The following is a 16,677-nucleotide window of genomic DNA, read 5'->3' as shown; positions in this document are numbered from 1 at the left end:
GTGTGTGTGTGTGTGTGTGTGTGTGTGTGTGTGTGTGTGTGTGTGTGTGTGTGTGTGTGTGTGTGTGTGTGTGTGTGTGTGTGTGTGTGTGTGTGTGTGTGCGTGCGTGCGTACGTGATGTATGTATGCGTGGTGCATTACATTTTGCTTTTGCTGAAAAGCACCAATAGAGGAGTCAGGTTCAAAGTCGCTTATAAAATATGATTATGACAATCATAGACCACACGTATTTGTATAATTGTTTACCTGCAAACGATGTTAAAGGCATATAGAATACACTGCCAGAATTCATGTTTCGCAACGTCATTTGCGGTCGCAGTAAATTGATATCCGTCTGTGTATCCATTTGCTCATTGAGAAAGAAAGTGATAAATTTATATGATCTGCCCTCTTCACAAATCCTTTGTTAATTATTTGCTTTTTTCTGCATCAGTTCTTTTGGCAGTCGCCCTAGCAAAGAGTTACATCGTTAGGATAGTTATTACTCCAGAATTACCAACAGCTAGGATTCAATTGCAATAATAAGAAGAAAAGAACGATGGCGATGATAATCGCGCAAATAAACATTCATTTTCGAAATACAAGAAAGCTGTAAAATTCAAACGTCAATGGGGAAAATGCCATTACTTTCAATAAAGCTGGAAACCAGTCAGAGACAACTATAGCGTACGAGTTGGTATTGAATCTTTTCTTGCGTAAACAAGGAAAGTAATTTCAGTACCAACAGAGAGAAACTTGAGAGAGGATATAACGGCCTAAAACTAGGGGGTCGATTGTGGATTTTGAAAGGAGATGAAAATTACAAAAGTGAGCAAAAATTACTAGGTATTAACCAATTAAATTATGAATACTCTAGTGAATTTGTTTACTTTTGTAATTTTTCACAATTGACCTCCTCATTTCAAGATATACAGGGTGTATTTCGAACCGGGTTAGCTTAGCTCATTTTTTCTTAGATGTTGGCAGTTCCGTAATTAAACCGAACCCGTCGGTTATCATAACTCGTAACCAATAGAAGCCAATAGCTGAATTTGACGGCAGATGGGTTCGGAACACTTCTCGGTTTAGTTACGGAACTGCCAACACCTAAGGGAAAAAATAAACTAAGCTAATCCGGTTCGGAATACACTCACAATCAACTCCTAGATAACTGCAAAATGCTGTCGCGCACTACTGCCCCCTAACAAAGTCGATGTAAACTATATAGTAAAGTCCACTTTTCTGAGAATATATATACGTCCACTTTTCAAAACTGCTGATGATAAATCGATTCCAATGGACGTACGAAAAGTGGTTCTTTGTCAGGGGATAGTATTATAAGGCAGTATTTTACAGGGTATCAATCATGAAATTTTTTTCCTAGGATGAAAAGTAAAAGTGAAAAAATTTCTCCATTATTTAATGATTAAAATTTTCACTTTACACTTTCCATCTTAGGGAGATAAAGTTTCATGATTAATACTCAGATTTTGATATTCATTTTGGTATTCATAAGCTAATTGGTGTTGATGAAACTGATCCATAGGTCTAGTTTACATCGTGCACTTGATACGGTAACTTTCTATTGAATGATCTTAATTTCGGCGATACACGTAAACATATATATGATATATCCATTTAATTAATTATTGTGATGCACTAATTTAGTACATCATTCTTTGAATACATCGCTAAAATTAAAATAATTAAATAGAAATTTACTAGTTAACATGTGCATCAAGTGCATGATATAAACTAGGCAATTGTTGATTCTTACTAGGTGTGTTTGGCATTGCAAATCGAAGGCGTCCGTAAAAAGTGAGCAAATTTACTAGGGAATTGATTCTGTATCTTGAAACGAGATGAAAATCACAAAAGTGAGCGAATTTATTAGAATACTGATAATTTCATTGGTCAACAAGAGATTGATTCTGTATTTCTGTATTTTCAAATAAGTTGAAAATTACAAAAGTGAACAAATTTAAGGTAAATTACACCTAATAAATTCGTTCACTTTTATCATTTTCACCTTGGAATCGATTCTGCATCTTGTAAAATAATATAAAAGATAAAAATTACAAAAATGAATGAATTTACTAGAATACTGATAATTTCATTGGTCAACACCTAGTAAATTTGCTCACTTTTGTAATTTTCACCTTGTTTGAAGATACAGAATCGATTCCCTCGTTTCAAGATACAAAATCGATTCCCAGCTCTATAGCGTTTGGAATTAATTCTTGATACTCGGATTGCTCGAAAATCATGTGATCAAGCTCACTATCTGCTAATTCGCATCTCAGATTTACATTGCCGAATGAATCTATTTAAGACTGTCTTATACTCGTATTCATAATCAGGCATTATATTTAAGGCTTCCTTAAATTTATTTTTAAATGCTCTACGAATTATTTCATTGGCTGCTGAACATCTAAAGATAAATTTAAGGAAGCCTTAAGTACAAGATAAAGTCTGACTATGAATACGAGCATTAGATATTATTTAAAACAGTTTTAAAGTAAAAACGAATTATAAATATAAATCACCCCATGTTTTTTTCGCGTTTCACAGTTGATAGCCTTCTATGAAGTCTATAAATGGAGAGGGCAGAGATGTATTAAAGGGAGCGTTTTATACTGATCATAACCGTATGCCGTAATATAAGAATTGACTAATCACAGTCAAGTATTCCCCTTTCATTCGACGGTAGGAAGAAAATACTCGAAGGTGATTCGTCAATTTCTACAGATTACGCCATACGGCATATTTCGTTACGGCCAATATAAACGCTTCCTGTTTCCTTATATGTATGAAAAGGCCGGTTAGGCTGTATCAACGTATGAACTATATGAAGTGGTATGAAAACAATAATGGCGTATTCTGTGAACATTTCCGTGGAAGCGCCGATTGAGAATCAAATACAGGAAATTACTTACGATGGCCAAGAAATTTACCAAGCGTATGTAAACAACTTTTGTTGTCAACAGAGAGAATATATTGAGATGCTCGATTAATGAAATTATCGTCTAATGTTAAATACATCTTATGTTTTATAATTAACCTTAGTTTTGTCAAAGAGGATAAGATTTAATATCAGTTTATATTATTAATTATGCTACAGACCTCTTACTTTATCGGAGAACTTGGCAAAAATTGCTCAAAAGATTGACTTTAGTAAAACGAATGGTGAAGAGGTAAAAAAGGAACAGTTGGAAGGTAATGAGAAGAATGAAGAAGATACAAAGGATCCTGCTTCATTTCAATCCTCTTTATGGCCGTGGGACAGCGTTAGAAACAAATTAAGGTTTGTCATGATTTTCTTGTGTGTGTCTAAGAAGCTGTTAATATTATGTATGCATGTATGTATACTTATATGTGTATGTATCAGGTGTATAAGCTTAAATCCGCTTTTTTAGTCAGAAAAAACACATTTTTTTTCCTAGGAAGCAAAAACAAATTTATTCAAAGTACTTGCCCCTGTTAACTATACATTTTTCCCATCTTTCGGACAATTTATGTATACCATGCCAAAAAAATTCCTCATCTTTCGAGACAAATCACTCATCAAGTCATTTTCGGACATCTTCCTAAGAATCGAAGTACTGCTCAGTGAGCACGTGGCCCATCGACAAAAACAGGTAATAGTCAGAAGGTGCCAGGTCTAGTGAATAAGTGGGATGGGGAGCACTTCCCAGTTGAGTGTCTCCAAGTAGTTTTGGACCATTGTTGACGTGTGCGATGGTGCGTTGTCGTGGAGGAAAATCAGCTTGTCATGTCTTTTCTGATAATGCGGCCTTTTTTCACGCAGAACACGGTGTAATTTGATCAGTTGTTGGTAGTAGTGGTGAGCATTAACAGTTTCATCAGGTTTTAACAGCTCGTAATAGATGACATCCTCCTGATCCCACCAAATGCACAGCATTGTCTTCTGTCCGAAGCGATTTGGTCTTGAGGAAGATGTTGATGATTGGGCGGGATCAACCCAAGATTTCTTGCGTTTAGGATTCTGAAAATAGATCCACTTTTGTCTGTCACAATCCGATGCAGGAATGACTTTCTTTTTTGGCAAGCAGAATTTAGCATGTGTTTTGGCGTCGCTCCATCTGCCTATCGTTCATGCGGCACCCATTTTCCGATCTTTTGAACCTTCCCCATGGCATGTAGCCGCATGGAAATGGCTGCTTGAGAAACACCCAATTGCTCGGCAAACATTTTTTGCGGTTGGGTATCATCCTCGTCCAAAAGAGCCTGCAATTGACAGTCCTCAACCTTCCTGAGCCGGCTTTTTCACGCTTCTTGTCACTCAGGTCAAAATTGTCGTTATTGAACTGGCGAAACCAATCTCTGCACGTTGTTTCCGATAAAGCATTGTTGCCATAGGCCTCCACAAGCATTTGATGCGATTCGGCAGCCGATTTCTTCAAATTGAAAAAGAAAAGCAAAGCTTCCCGCATATGCTTTTTTTTTTAGCAAAAAACTAGACGTGATTACGAAAGAAAAAATGTATGTTATTGTATGAAATTGCTGATGATGTGCATTGGTTAATGTTGACAGATGTCAAACATGTAAAAGAAAGTGTGTTATGTGCAGGGTAGCTTTGTACGCTCACTAATGCCACCTATGAGCAAACAGCGGATTTAAGCTTATACACCTGGTATGTACATATTTGTATATATGTATGTATTATAAATGTTTAAGTTAAGTTTGTAATAATAATTTTAATAATTAGAAACAAAAATACAAATAAAGAATACAAATTGAATTTGATTGGTTTTGTAGAAATGCCTTGACGGAAGTTTGTGTATTGGCTGATGTACTTGCAATAGCAAAGGAAAGAAATTATATGGTATTAGATCCAACATCTCATGAATCAGCAGATGTAAAACCTATGATACAAGTATATGCTAGAAAAAAGGCATTAGCAGGTGCAGCGTCAGTTCTTATGATGGGCACTGAGAGACTGCGAAATTGTCAGGCTGAATTAGCTAGAACCAGATCTACCCCTGACTTTCATATCGAGTTATTAAGATTACGGCAAAACTGGCGTTTAAAGAAAGTATCAAACTCTATCATTGGCGATCTCAGTTATCGAACTGGTTTGTTTTATTATATTTTTATTTATTTGAAATATGCTTTGTATGTCTTATATTTTATTGTTTTGCCTTTAATATTTCTGTTTACTATAAATCATATCTATGTTATTTATTAGCTGGCTCGAAGTATACACAAACGGGCATGTTTGAAGTTACCAAAGCTGAAGAAGAAGAAAAAAGTAATAATAGCCCACCAGCCTCCCCTAATACTGGTAGCATGTCAGGACAATCTCATGGACCCTCAAATTCAAAAGCATCCGCTTTGCGGGTAACCATACCCAGCGAGTTACAAGGTGTTGCATACATCGAAGTATTATGCCAGAAAGGTAATATAAATTAAAGAAAACTTAAAGAAAATTCATGTGTGTGTGTGTGTGTGTGTGTGTGTGTGTGTGTTGTGAAGAAAGATATATATACATATTAAATATAAATGAGTAAATGTACATTTGTTTAGATCAAGAAGATTTGTGCAGTGCAAACATAAGCTTGCTTAATAGCAGTGCAAATAATTCAAATACCGATATGCATTGGCAGCAAAAGTTGGAGGCTGCACAGAATGTTCTGTTTTGCAAGGAATTGTTTAGTCAATTAGCACGAGAGGCTGTCCATTTACGCGCGCCTATACCTCACATGGTTGTCGGAAATCAGATAATGGCCACGGTATGTATTTTGTAAATTAAGAGTTTTCTTCTATAGTTTTTATTCTTTACTTCAGACTGAAACACAGACAAACACTCACCATAATATATATACATAGTGTGTCAGACCATCCGCAAGAGCCGGCATGTACATACTGTTTATGGAAAACTGAATCGTAAAGTCCTCTACCATTTTGCAATGGTCGCAACAATCGCAAATTAACGAGATATTAATTTCTAAAAATTGCGGAATAAGCGGATAAAATCACGATAAGACGACATTAATTAAGATATCTTTCAAAGTTCTTTATGAAATATCTCCAAGATATTTTTTAAAGAACTCCTAAAGTTGTTTTATCGATTTTAGACATTCTGCTTATTGAGTAACTAAAAAAAAAATTGCAAAAATTACAAAATGGTAGAAAACTTTTTGATTTGATTTTTCATAAACAGAGTACATACCGGCTCTTAATGGGTGATCTGGATCATCCTGTATAAAGAAAAATTTGTTTTTTCTTTAATGTTTACACCAGGTACTTCCAGGAATTCAGTTAATAATTGGCCTATGCCATAGCACAGGCAATGATAAAAAACCTACAGTTCCACCACCACACAAAACCGATCACGATCATGTATTAGAGCACTCTTTGCATCAATTGTTGCGTGAAGTACATTACAATAATAGTAATCATCCATTTCCTCATCCTGCTTCGGGACCTCTTGGGCCTAGTAAACGCAGATACGTAGCCGGCCCTACCGCCGCCGACAGATACGAGCTTTTAGAAATGACAAAGAGTCAAACGCTTTTAGAACAAATTATCCAACAAGCACAACATTTTTTCATGCGATTGCGTACAGAATATGTATTAGACACGATAGCGAAAGAAGTAAAAGATCCGCTTATCGTTTCACATTGGAATGCGTTGAATTCGCCGACGCAATCCTGCGTCAAAATAAATATCCTAACACATGGATATGACAGCGTATGTCGGACATCGATGGTCGTTCACGTCGGTGAAAAGTCACTGAAATGTGTGTGTCGCGACGGTAGAGTCATGCACATGAGTTACGAGCCTCAGGAACTGAGAGATCTAATTTTTTGTCAGGTCAGTTTTTTTTTTATCAACATTTGTAAAAAAGAAAAAAAAATGTTAACTCGTGTGATTAAAAAATGTCAAATTCAAGATATAAAACATTCTTTTATTATAATCGGTAAAATGGTATCACAATATTTGTTTCTTATACGCAGATTTATCAGCATCAAATAAGCGCGGTACAAGCTCTAGCCAAATGTATGGGCTGGCAGTTCTTAGCAAACAGTTCGCACCTCGGCCTAGGTTCAGTGGAGCCTTTGGGAAACGCCAGTAGTTGTATTCTAGCTTCGCCAATTGGCGATAGGTATTTTATTGTTCAAACTTATAACAAAAGAAAAAATGCACGCCTGTCTATTATTCACACATCATTTAATATGTTTGTAGAATGATTGCTGTGCGATGTGAACCGCAAACGGGCGTGCAAGTTGCCATTGCACATTCTCCCCGAAAGGATTTCTTTCCTGGTCAACTTGTTCGAGAAAGGAAATGGGAGAATCTGGGGGGTTCTTTCAAAGAAGTTAGATGGGACAAAATGGAAGGGAAGAATTTTCTCAACAAAATGGAGCTACTTATGGCTTCTTTAACAAGTTCTTAAGTGTTGCAAATTATTCGTCAAACTTTCGTATATTTGTTTGTTTGTGGGACTGAAAAGATTCTCTATATTTTTCTATACCTTAAATTTTTGCTTAGCAGCGTAGAATGAAATTGTTATTGCCCGCACAATCAATTTAGAGTAACAAAAAAATAAAATGAATTTTTTGTTCCAAGTTTATTATATGCAAGACGCATTTTTATTTCGTGCATGTGTGATCGAATAATAAATGGGGTGAAATAATGCGAAAGAGAAAATTAAGTTTAAGGTTAAGTTGAAAAAATACAGGAAATCTCCTCTGTCCCATTGAGAAAAATATATAAAAATTCGACTGTATTAGCAACCAGAGTATATATTATGGAATTATTCGAAACGAATTCCGATTGGAATTATTTAATTATTTCCTAGATTTCTATTGTGTTTTCTAGGAAAGATGAAATAATTCCGATCAGAATCTATTCCGACTTATTACATGATAGATGCTCGGAATCCAATTTTATAAAATAGAATCGATAATTTTGTTTTTTAAAATAGTTCAATTTTCCAGAAAAATACAAGTCAATTTATTAATATGGTTTTGGATTTTATCTGGAAACAAGGAATTTTGTATCATTATCTTCAGTAGTTATTACAGATTTTTACTTATATTGAGATTTATAGTTGATTGTGATTTAGCATATATTATTTTAATTATGTCTATTATTGAAGATATACCGTACCATATTGGCACGGTGACCATATGTCCTTTATTGTAAAGAACAATTCTTTATTTTACGTGGCTGTTCTTTAGATTTGTTTTTTCAAAATTCAATCTTGTCCTTTATTTTCCAATGTTATCCTGTACTGTTCTTTATTTTAACATTACGGGAAATTCTTCTCTAACTAGCGTTCCAATGTCTAATATTATAGAAAATATTTTACAGTTTCACGCATATAAATTTGTCTTTGTTAATTGTATTTCTTGTATTTTTTAAATTAAATTTATTCAAACTAGAGTTGTTCTCATTTTTTATTATTTCAGATCAAGGGTTTGTTTCAATACAGTCGAACCAGTTTCAAACTATCAGAAAACTGCATGCTATCTCAATTTGACTATACAGTGCAATAAAATTTTAATAATTTAATTTTAATAATTTAATGCATAAATTCTTCTATTATAAAAATAGTCACAAACAAGTTTGAAAACAAAGCCCTGAAATTTTTAGATTTGTCCTTTGTCTTCTTTAAGAAAATATGGTCATCGTACATATTAGTAAAATGATGAATAATTCAAATACATGGAATATATAAATTCGAAACTTTAGCGTATTTAAAAAATTTTGTAAGAAAAGAATCACAAATAATTCATTATAAATTTATCTTTATAGTGAACTAATTGCATAACTGGAGTTATTATTATTGTATATGGAACGGTGGTATATATAATTTTACATCTAAACAGCGATAACAATAATTTATACAATTAGTATTTTACAAAAATTGTTTTCATTTCAATGTATCGTATGAAATGCAATATGATCTGAATATAATAAACGATTGCGAGATGTGTGATAAATAAAAATTAAATTAATTGAATGCCAAGATAATCGTCACAGTAATTACCTTAAATGTAATCGTCGATAGATTTCCTTTTCTTTTTGCATACAAAAAAGTAATGATAATTTCTTGAACTTCATTTTTTTTCTTTGTTACACCTAGTCAAGGAATCCATATTTAAGGCGTACAAATATACATCTGATTTGATACAATAATAATACAATAATAATTATAAATTATAAACGCATACTTATACACATACACACGCACCGGACGCATACATTTTAGATTTTTTCTTCCTTTTTATAATTTCTCGTTTTCTTTTTGTAGTCATATTAAATTATGACGTTGAAAAATGTCAAAAAATTATACTTTTCTTTCCTGCACTATATGACGAAATAAATGAACGTTCACTCTTAACCATTATTTTGCGTTTGGTATATATAATAATATGGACTGATAAAATATATCGAAAAAACTTTCTTTTATTATCCTGCATATACAACTTAACGTATAAGTATTGTGGCTCTTATAAGGTGAAAAATTAGATCTTATGATAGACGAGCTATTTTTATTATGAATCGAAAAACGAATCTTTCACTTAATAAATTTATATTATCACACATTATATTATTATAACATGAAAAAAAGTTGATTTTATTTCAATATGTAATGCAAGAAAGAAAATTCATGACTCCTTGTTTCTGATATCACAATTCAACATAGCTGCAATGAAAAATCAACAGATTTAGGATATTAGCTTTAAGATATAAAGGAATAATACATACTTGGACGTTATCTGAATCAAAATTGGATTATTGAGAGATTATTTTGTTTCTGTATCATACAATTATTTCGATTAAGGGACGGACTAGCAGCTCGATTAAAATATCTAGTGCTAGAACCTTTTACAAGGAAAATAATTGAGACTTTCACATCCATAGATGCTTTGAAAAATATTAGTTTCAAAACATGTCGTATACTATTTGTATCTCTCGATCAATTTGGTCAACATACAGATATATCGTACATTGTTGAATTCATCGAGTACATTTTGTCATACAAAATTAATGATGTTGCATACTCGGTAATGCTTAATAATCTGCTTAATAATCTGAATGGAGAAAAAAAAATATCCTGCACATTAAACCTTTCTCTACATATAATATAATATACTATAATATAATATAATATAATATAATATAATAGAGCAACGAAATACAATTTTCTTATGAGCTCTCAACATGAAGCCATTACATAAGCTTTAAACCTCAAGTCGTAAGAAACTGTGTCAATTATAGTCGATTATTCTTTTGACATTTGACTACGACATATCAATTTCTTACAAAACTTCAAGCTTAAGAAACAACTTATCGCAGAATGTGCGTTAGAGATTGACATCTAAGGGGAAAAAATGTTTGTCATTATGATATTAAATTCACATCAGAGATGAACTTGCCAACTATGAACGTTTTATTAAGTAAGTAACCTTTGTAAGCGCTCTTAGTTTCTTTGGAAACAAAGAATTAAAGATTGCGTCCGTCCACCAACGATCCTGAACGCAAGTATAGTTGTTATTACCAGTACTATATAAGCAGATAATAAACTGGCTGCATACACTTGATAACGATTGAGCAATGTCATACATGAGACAACCAGATGTGATCCAACTACCCAGATAATCTGTCCCCAATTCTTCTTGTCTAAGGCATAGAAGAAGATGACGCCCCAGAATGTGTGCAGGAGAATGAAACACAGAGTGATAGCAGCTGATATTATAAAGAAGTATTCGGAACCCTGACGGAGTCCCATGGTACCAGGTCCCACTGCGTCAGCCAGGACATTGACTAAAGCAAAGGCACCACTCATGAAGCCAAAACCCAAGCCACAAACGTAAGCAAATACATGTCTGCTGTCAGCCACATGTGTCGTCGTGACCTTTTCCAAGCCTCTTTCAGCTTTACGCAGCACCCAATACAAGAGATACCTTAAAGAGATAAAAACTTGTTAATACACTATGTAGATTAACATAAATGTAACATCAAATTAGATTGCAGTAGGGAGACTGGATTACCTGAAACCTTCCTGGAACAATACAGAAAAGACCAGACCAAACGCGAGATGTTCTTGTAGTGGAACGACAGCGTACCAAAGCACCGATGATAACAGCAAGGATATCAGCCAAAAAAAAGCACTGACAATCAATATAATTATTCTGATGGGCTCGGCAGCGATGGTGAACATAAACATGGCTAGTGGCGGACCGAAAGCCAGACAGGCGCAACCAAAGAAATCCATCACGGTCATTTTCTTTTCGAATGGTCGCGACGTGGAGTCGCGATTTCCCTTCCTCTTTTCTTCTTTCCCTTATCGTTTTGTGTCGGCCGGCGCTAGCAAACGTTAAACTCTCTTACAAGATCCCTTCCAAGCCTCTTTATGGACCAGACACTGTCTGCTCCTATCGGGCGCATTTATCTTCTCGGTATAGGGCGCGATCAGATACTTGACAAATAATCGTGTCGGTCTGTTTTCTTATCGAAGATACAAATGCTCAAATACATTGGAATCAATCGCCGAGTCGTGTAACAACTTGTATAATTCTGTGTCTATTTTCTATTCTTGCATGAGGTTATCGACAGCAACGCTGAATGCAGAAAATCTGCGAATATCGTCATTTGATCGATATCTCGGATGTGAATGAAATCGATATATCGAATATATACTATAAAAGGTGGTGCTGCATCCTACTAATGTCATCTACAGCTGTTGGCTATTTGATGCTACAAATGCTTCGAAGCATTTTTTGATTGGTCAATTAGTAAAATTCTTTCTTCCGATTGGTTAATTAAAAGCTTCGAAGCATTTGTAATGATTTATAGCGCCAAGTGAGCCGCACAATCTACAATGGCAGCTGCGTTCAGCGAAAAAAGGAGCTTTACAACAGTTAAGTAAAATTCATCAATATGATTGGCCTTGTTCTTACTTTCTCACTCGACTTAAATGTATAAACCAGACATATTCAAGTGATTATTCAAGATTGAAGTTTGCCCAATCAAAACAATAGGAGGTGAAATTCCTTTTTTCTTAAAATCCCTATCTCTTCCATTGTGTCATGTGTGTAGAATCGTTATTCGATCGCTTAATTTCCATCAAGGATTTAAATTTAAATTTTCGGATCAGAATGTAAGAATCAATCAACTACAGTCAAGCATTCCCCTGTTACAAATTCTCTAGTCGAACGACAGGGGAATGCTCGACTGTAGTTGGTTGGTTCTTGTATTTTGATCCGGATTAAACCCTCGGAAACTAGACCACTGTCGCTATCGTCGCTGTGATGCTAGTACTGCTAGTGCAGGGTGCAGTGAGTGCAAGTGCAGGTCGTTATCCGTTGTTGGCGACCATTGGGTTGATTGGGCCGATTGGGCATTGGCCGCATTGGGGCCATTGGGCGATTTGGCGCCCGTCGTTGTGTCTGGTTTGATCGTGTCAGTCATTCGTACGAGTAACGAGTGACGAGTCGGTAATCGTAGATAGTCGGGTATATGCGTTGATACGCGTATCGAGAGTACCGTCGAGTGGATCTCACAGCGAGGAAGCCGCTGGGATCACGTGATCGCTGATATACATTGTGTCGTAGATATGGCTGACAAGGAAGAAACTGAGAAGACCATCGCCGAGGACTTGGTTGTCACCAAGTATAAAATGGCCGGCGAGATCGTGAACCGTAAGGAAACGGTGGCGCGTGTTCGCGCGGGGGTCCGCGCGGTCGCAAGCGAGCGTTCAGCGCGCGCGCCCGCCCGTCTTCTCTCAGCCCATCTTGGCTACGCGGGCCATACGGGCCATATGGGCCATATGGAATGTGGGCTGGTGGCATGTCGATGCCAGAGCCGGGCCCGACCATGTGCTAGATTCGTCTTACGTCCTCGGCATTACCCGCTCGCGACTGCGCTTTCCCCTAAGCTGTATCGTTCACCGACCTCGATACACTCTCGACATATTTGATACACACGTATAATTAATCGATCGTTGACACCAGTCGATCGCTAGCAGAAAAGCAAAATTTCCAATTCGCCCTCTCTCTGTTCTAATCTCTCCTTTCCCATATGTCAAACAATAAAAAGTTAATTATTTCCTCTTTGTTGACAAAGTATTAAGTTAATCTATGGTCAAGTTGATTTCGGAGCTTGGCTCCAAATTCATCCTTGTTTCCAATCATTTGCATGCTTCCTCCTAAAATAATTTCACTTGTTTAAGATAAGCTTATTTTTTTTTTTTTAAGTTGAAGCAGATCATGATTGTTTATTTCTTTGATTTAATTAATTAACTTTTTCAAGTTTTCGTCAAAAAAGTCAATTCATTTTGACTCGTAATTAAGCTGTACTTGTGTAATATACCTATTACATATTTGTGTATTTTTCAGGTGTATTAAAGCAAGTTCTAAACAAATGCATTGCTGGAGCTTCTGTAAGGGAAATATGTGAGTTTGGTGACAAAATACTCACAGAAGAAACTAGTAAAGTCTTCAAAAAAGAGAAAGAACTTAAAAAGGGGATTGCTTTTCCAACATGCATATCAGTCAACAATTGTATTTGTCATTTCTCTCCTATTGCTAGTGAACCTGACCTGATTCTCAAAGATGAAGATATGGTTAAAGTGTAAGTTTCTCTCTATGGTAATTGCTTCTTTACAATTATCTACGATTTCTATTTTCTATCGTTTTAAACATTGAATAATTCATTGTTGATTCTTCTCAGAAATTGATTTACATTAGCATTTCCATGATTAATAACAATTCGAATAATTCTGACATTTCACTTTTCACAAAATTAATATAATTAATGAAATTGTGTATTTTTACAGTGATCTTGGAGCACATGTTGATGGTTTTATAGCTGTAGTAGCACATACCATTGTTATAGGATCTTTAGAGAAAAAAGTCACTGGCAAAAAAGCGGATGTAGTTTTAGCTGCGCACTATGCTTCTCAAGCTGCATTAAGGCTTTTGAAACCAGGTACAGAGGTAAGATTGAATATTTGTGTGCTATCATTTTCTTTTTTTTGTTTTTTTTTAATTAAATAGTTGGAAAAAATAAAATTTTGATGCTTAATTATGTTTTTCAGACTTACACAATAACAGGCACTGTGGAGAAAATATGTGATGCCTATAAATGTAAGCCGATCGAAGGTATGCTAAGTCATCAGTTAAAACAATTCAAGATCGATGGAGAGAAAACAATAATTCAGAATCCAAATGATGCGCAAAAGAAGGAACATGAAAAGTATACTCTTGAGACTCACGAGGTATATTTAAAGTGATATAAAAATTAAAATAGTATCGAAATTTGAAATATAAGAAGAAGAGGAGCATTATAAAAGAGGCTTAATTATGCTTATTTAATTTCAGGTTTATGCAATGGATGTATTAGTGAGTACAGGTGAAGGAGTAGGAAGGGAACAGGATACTCGAGTTACGATATACAAGAAGACAGAGGAGACATATCAGCTTAAACTGAAGGCGTCTCGCATGTTTTATTCAGAAGTCTCTCACAAACATGGTCTCATGCCTTTCAATTTACGTACCTTCGAAGATGAGAAAAAAGCAAAAATGGCTGTTGTTGAATGTGTAAATCATAGATTGATCGAGCCGTTCCAAGTAAGACTATCATTTATACTATGTTTTATTTATTTATTAGTTCCCGTGTAGCAAGCATAATAAAATTTTCAAACATTATACATTTTCACACAGGTGTTGTATGAAAAACCAAACGAGTACGCGGCACAATTTAAATTTACGGTACTTTTGATGCCTAATGGACCTCACAAAATTACAGGAATTCCTTTTGACCTTGATATGTATCAATCTGACTGTGTTGTAGACGATCCTGAATTGAAGGTATATAGAACGTTCAATTAAGAAAAATATAATAGCTTTACAACTGCCATTTTACTGTTATAATTTATAAATGATTTGATAAATTTATCAATGATTTATTTATTAATTGAAAATTTTAGACCCTTTTGTATTCTTCGGCAAATCCGAAATCTGCGAAAAAGAAGAAAAAGAAGGCTGAGAAAGCTGTAGGAGACGTTGCCGTGGAAGTCGATGCTAAGGCCTAACATTGTCATTTTAAGACGTATCACGAAGGCGTCGTGCACTACTCCGATACTTTTTATTTAGTAATCTAAACCAGCAAAGGTTGGACACTTTCAAAATACGGATCAATCAGCATAGTCATACTTTCATCCGGACATTGCATAAGTTACAACACTATGTCTTGCATAGCTACGTCCCTACATGAATTATCGGCAATTGTCTGGTGCACATTTATATATATTTTATTCATTCGAGGAAAGTGTCGAGTTTTTTTGCTGTTGTATCGAAAAAATTAAACTTTATCACATGCATTATGCCACAACTTTATCAGCGCTTAAGTTTTTGTACCAGATTATCTTTTATTGGATTATGGTATTATTATTATTATACAAATTGATGATTATTCATATGATCATTATTTGCAATTGTATATTGCGTTTCAATCTTTGAACTAACATTTCGTACATAACAATCTTGTGTGATCGTTTTCTGTGAAACATTTAGATTGGAAGAGATCGTATAGATTCAAAATACAACATATTAAAAAACGATTATTTTCGCTTCTATCTATATAATTATATAGTTGATCTTATATAATTGAAACGACAAAATTATATAGAGTACATCTATTCAATTTATATGCATTATTATTTTAGACTATCACAAAATTTAATTTTATAAACATAGGCGAGTTGTATATTATAACTCTCGAATGTTTCCGTAAAATACGATTCCCTTTCATGTTTATTGCTGGTTTTGCGCAATTTTGTATCCAGCTGTACCATAATGTTCAATTTCAAATTGTACAATTGGAGGAATGTCCATTTTTTGGACATTGCATAAACAATGAAATGCCAATGATTTTTTGAGTGTTTCGTTGCGAAAATACCCCCGACCGACAAAAAATAAAAATAAATTATTATATAAGTCTTTTCTACTCTGCGCAAATTATGAATTGTGCGCGGAGTACAAATTGTTAGTAGCAACTGGAAATGCATATTTAATATTGAATGAAAGTTTATTTGAGCGAAAGATATACTTTCTCAAGAAAATATATTCTTGAGAATATTGACTTGCCGACTTGCTACAAGCCGTAAATTATAAAAATTAATATTATGTAATAATAGTTTTATATAAGAGGGATAGATAAAAATGTATCTGTGTTATAGATATTTTTTCTACTCGAGTTGTGCATACGTCGAATGTTACAAAGTGTGCTTGTATAACAAAAGATCATTGTGCACTGTCCATCATTTGCCTGTACATCTTTTTATAATTGCAATCGTGTTCAAAACAAAACAAAATTATACTGACAATGTATATTTAGAAAGATACTTGATATTTTTTTTTGATATTTTCAAAATAGACTTCTAATTCATTTAAAACTAAATAATTTTTATATACACACGTATACATATACAGCATGTATACAGTGTAACGAAATAAATGTATGAAATTTTTTGCAAACGAGGGCTGTGCACAAAATTCATACGCAGTATAAAATTTAACTCAGTGATGTGAAAAACGAAAAAAAAAAATTGTTATAAAAATGCTTGACGAGATAAGTTGACAAGTATAAATTTTGACACATACATATATATGTCATGAATTATTATATTCCATTTCTCTTTCTTTCTCTCTCTCTCTCTCT

The 16,677-nt window shown here is 34.4% G+C and overlaps 4 protein-coding genes across 4 annotated transcripts in view; 2 read left to right on the top strand and 2 right to left on the bottom strand.

Annotated features, from left to right (window-relative positions):
- LOC105625850 (transmembrane protein 170A) overlaps positions 1-346 on the bottom strand; it is a 6,518-nt gene extending 6,172 nt beyond the window's left edge. Inside the window, exon 1 of the mRNA XM_012207161.1 lies at positions 247-346. Coding sequence (XP_012062551.1) covers positions 247-346 — 100 coding nt within the window. The remainder of the gene's footprint in view (positions 1-246) is intronic.
- A 2,491-nt stretch (positions 347-2,837) lies between these two features.
- LOC105625849 (mediator of RNA polymerase II transcription subunit 17) lies at positions 2,838-7,399 on the top strand. The gene is made up of 8 exons (XM_012207160.1): positions 2,838-2,938; positions 3,101-3,283; positions 4,759-5,075; positions 5,189-5,398; positions 5,527-5,732; positions 6,244-6,816; positions 6,960-7,108; positions 7,189-7,399. Exons 1-8 carry the CDS (start codon positions 2,838-2,840, stop codon positions 7,397-7,399), a joined length of 1,950 nt encoding a protein of 649 aa, XP_012062550.1.
- A 3,036-nt stretch (positions 7,400-10,435) lies between these two features.
- On the bottom strand, positions 10,436-11,239 carry LOC105625848 (gamma-secretase subunit Aph-1). Its single transcript, XM_012207159.1, has 2 exons — positions 11,007-11,239; positions 10,436-10,919 (listed from the first exon to the last, which is right to left on the bottom strand). The coding sequence occupies exons 1-2, from the start codon at positions 11,237-11,239 to the stop codon at positions 10,436-10,438; spliced, it is 717 nt and encodes a 238-aa protein (XP_012062549.1).
- Positions 11,240-12,571: 1,332 nt separating this feature from the next.
- LOC105625846 (proliferation-associated protein 2G4) lies at positions 12,572-15,049 on the top strand. The gene is made up of 7 exons (XM_012207158.1): positions 12,572-12,656; positions 13,353-13,587; positions 13,793-13,952; positions 14,054-14,233; positions 14,337-14,585; positions 14,679-14,825; positions 14,945-15,049. The coding sequence occupies exons 1-7, from the start codon at positions 12,572-12,574 to the stop codon at positions 15,047-15,049; spliced, it is 1,161 nt and encodes a 386-aa protein (XP_012062548.1).
- The last annotated feature ends 1,628 nt before the right edge of the window (positions 15,050-16,677 follow it).

The sequence above is a fragment of the Atta cephalotes genome, assembly GCF_000143395.1.
Source record: "Atta cephalotes unplaced genomic scaffold scaffold00004, whole genome shotgun sequence".
NCBI lineage: Eukaryota > Metazoa > Arthropoda > Insecta > Hymenoptera > Formicidae > Atta > Atta cephalotes.
The sequence above is the reverse complement of the archived record's forward strand: the minus strand, read 5'-3'. Positions and strand labels throughout refer to the sequence as shown.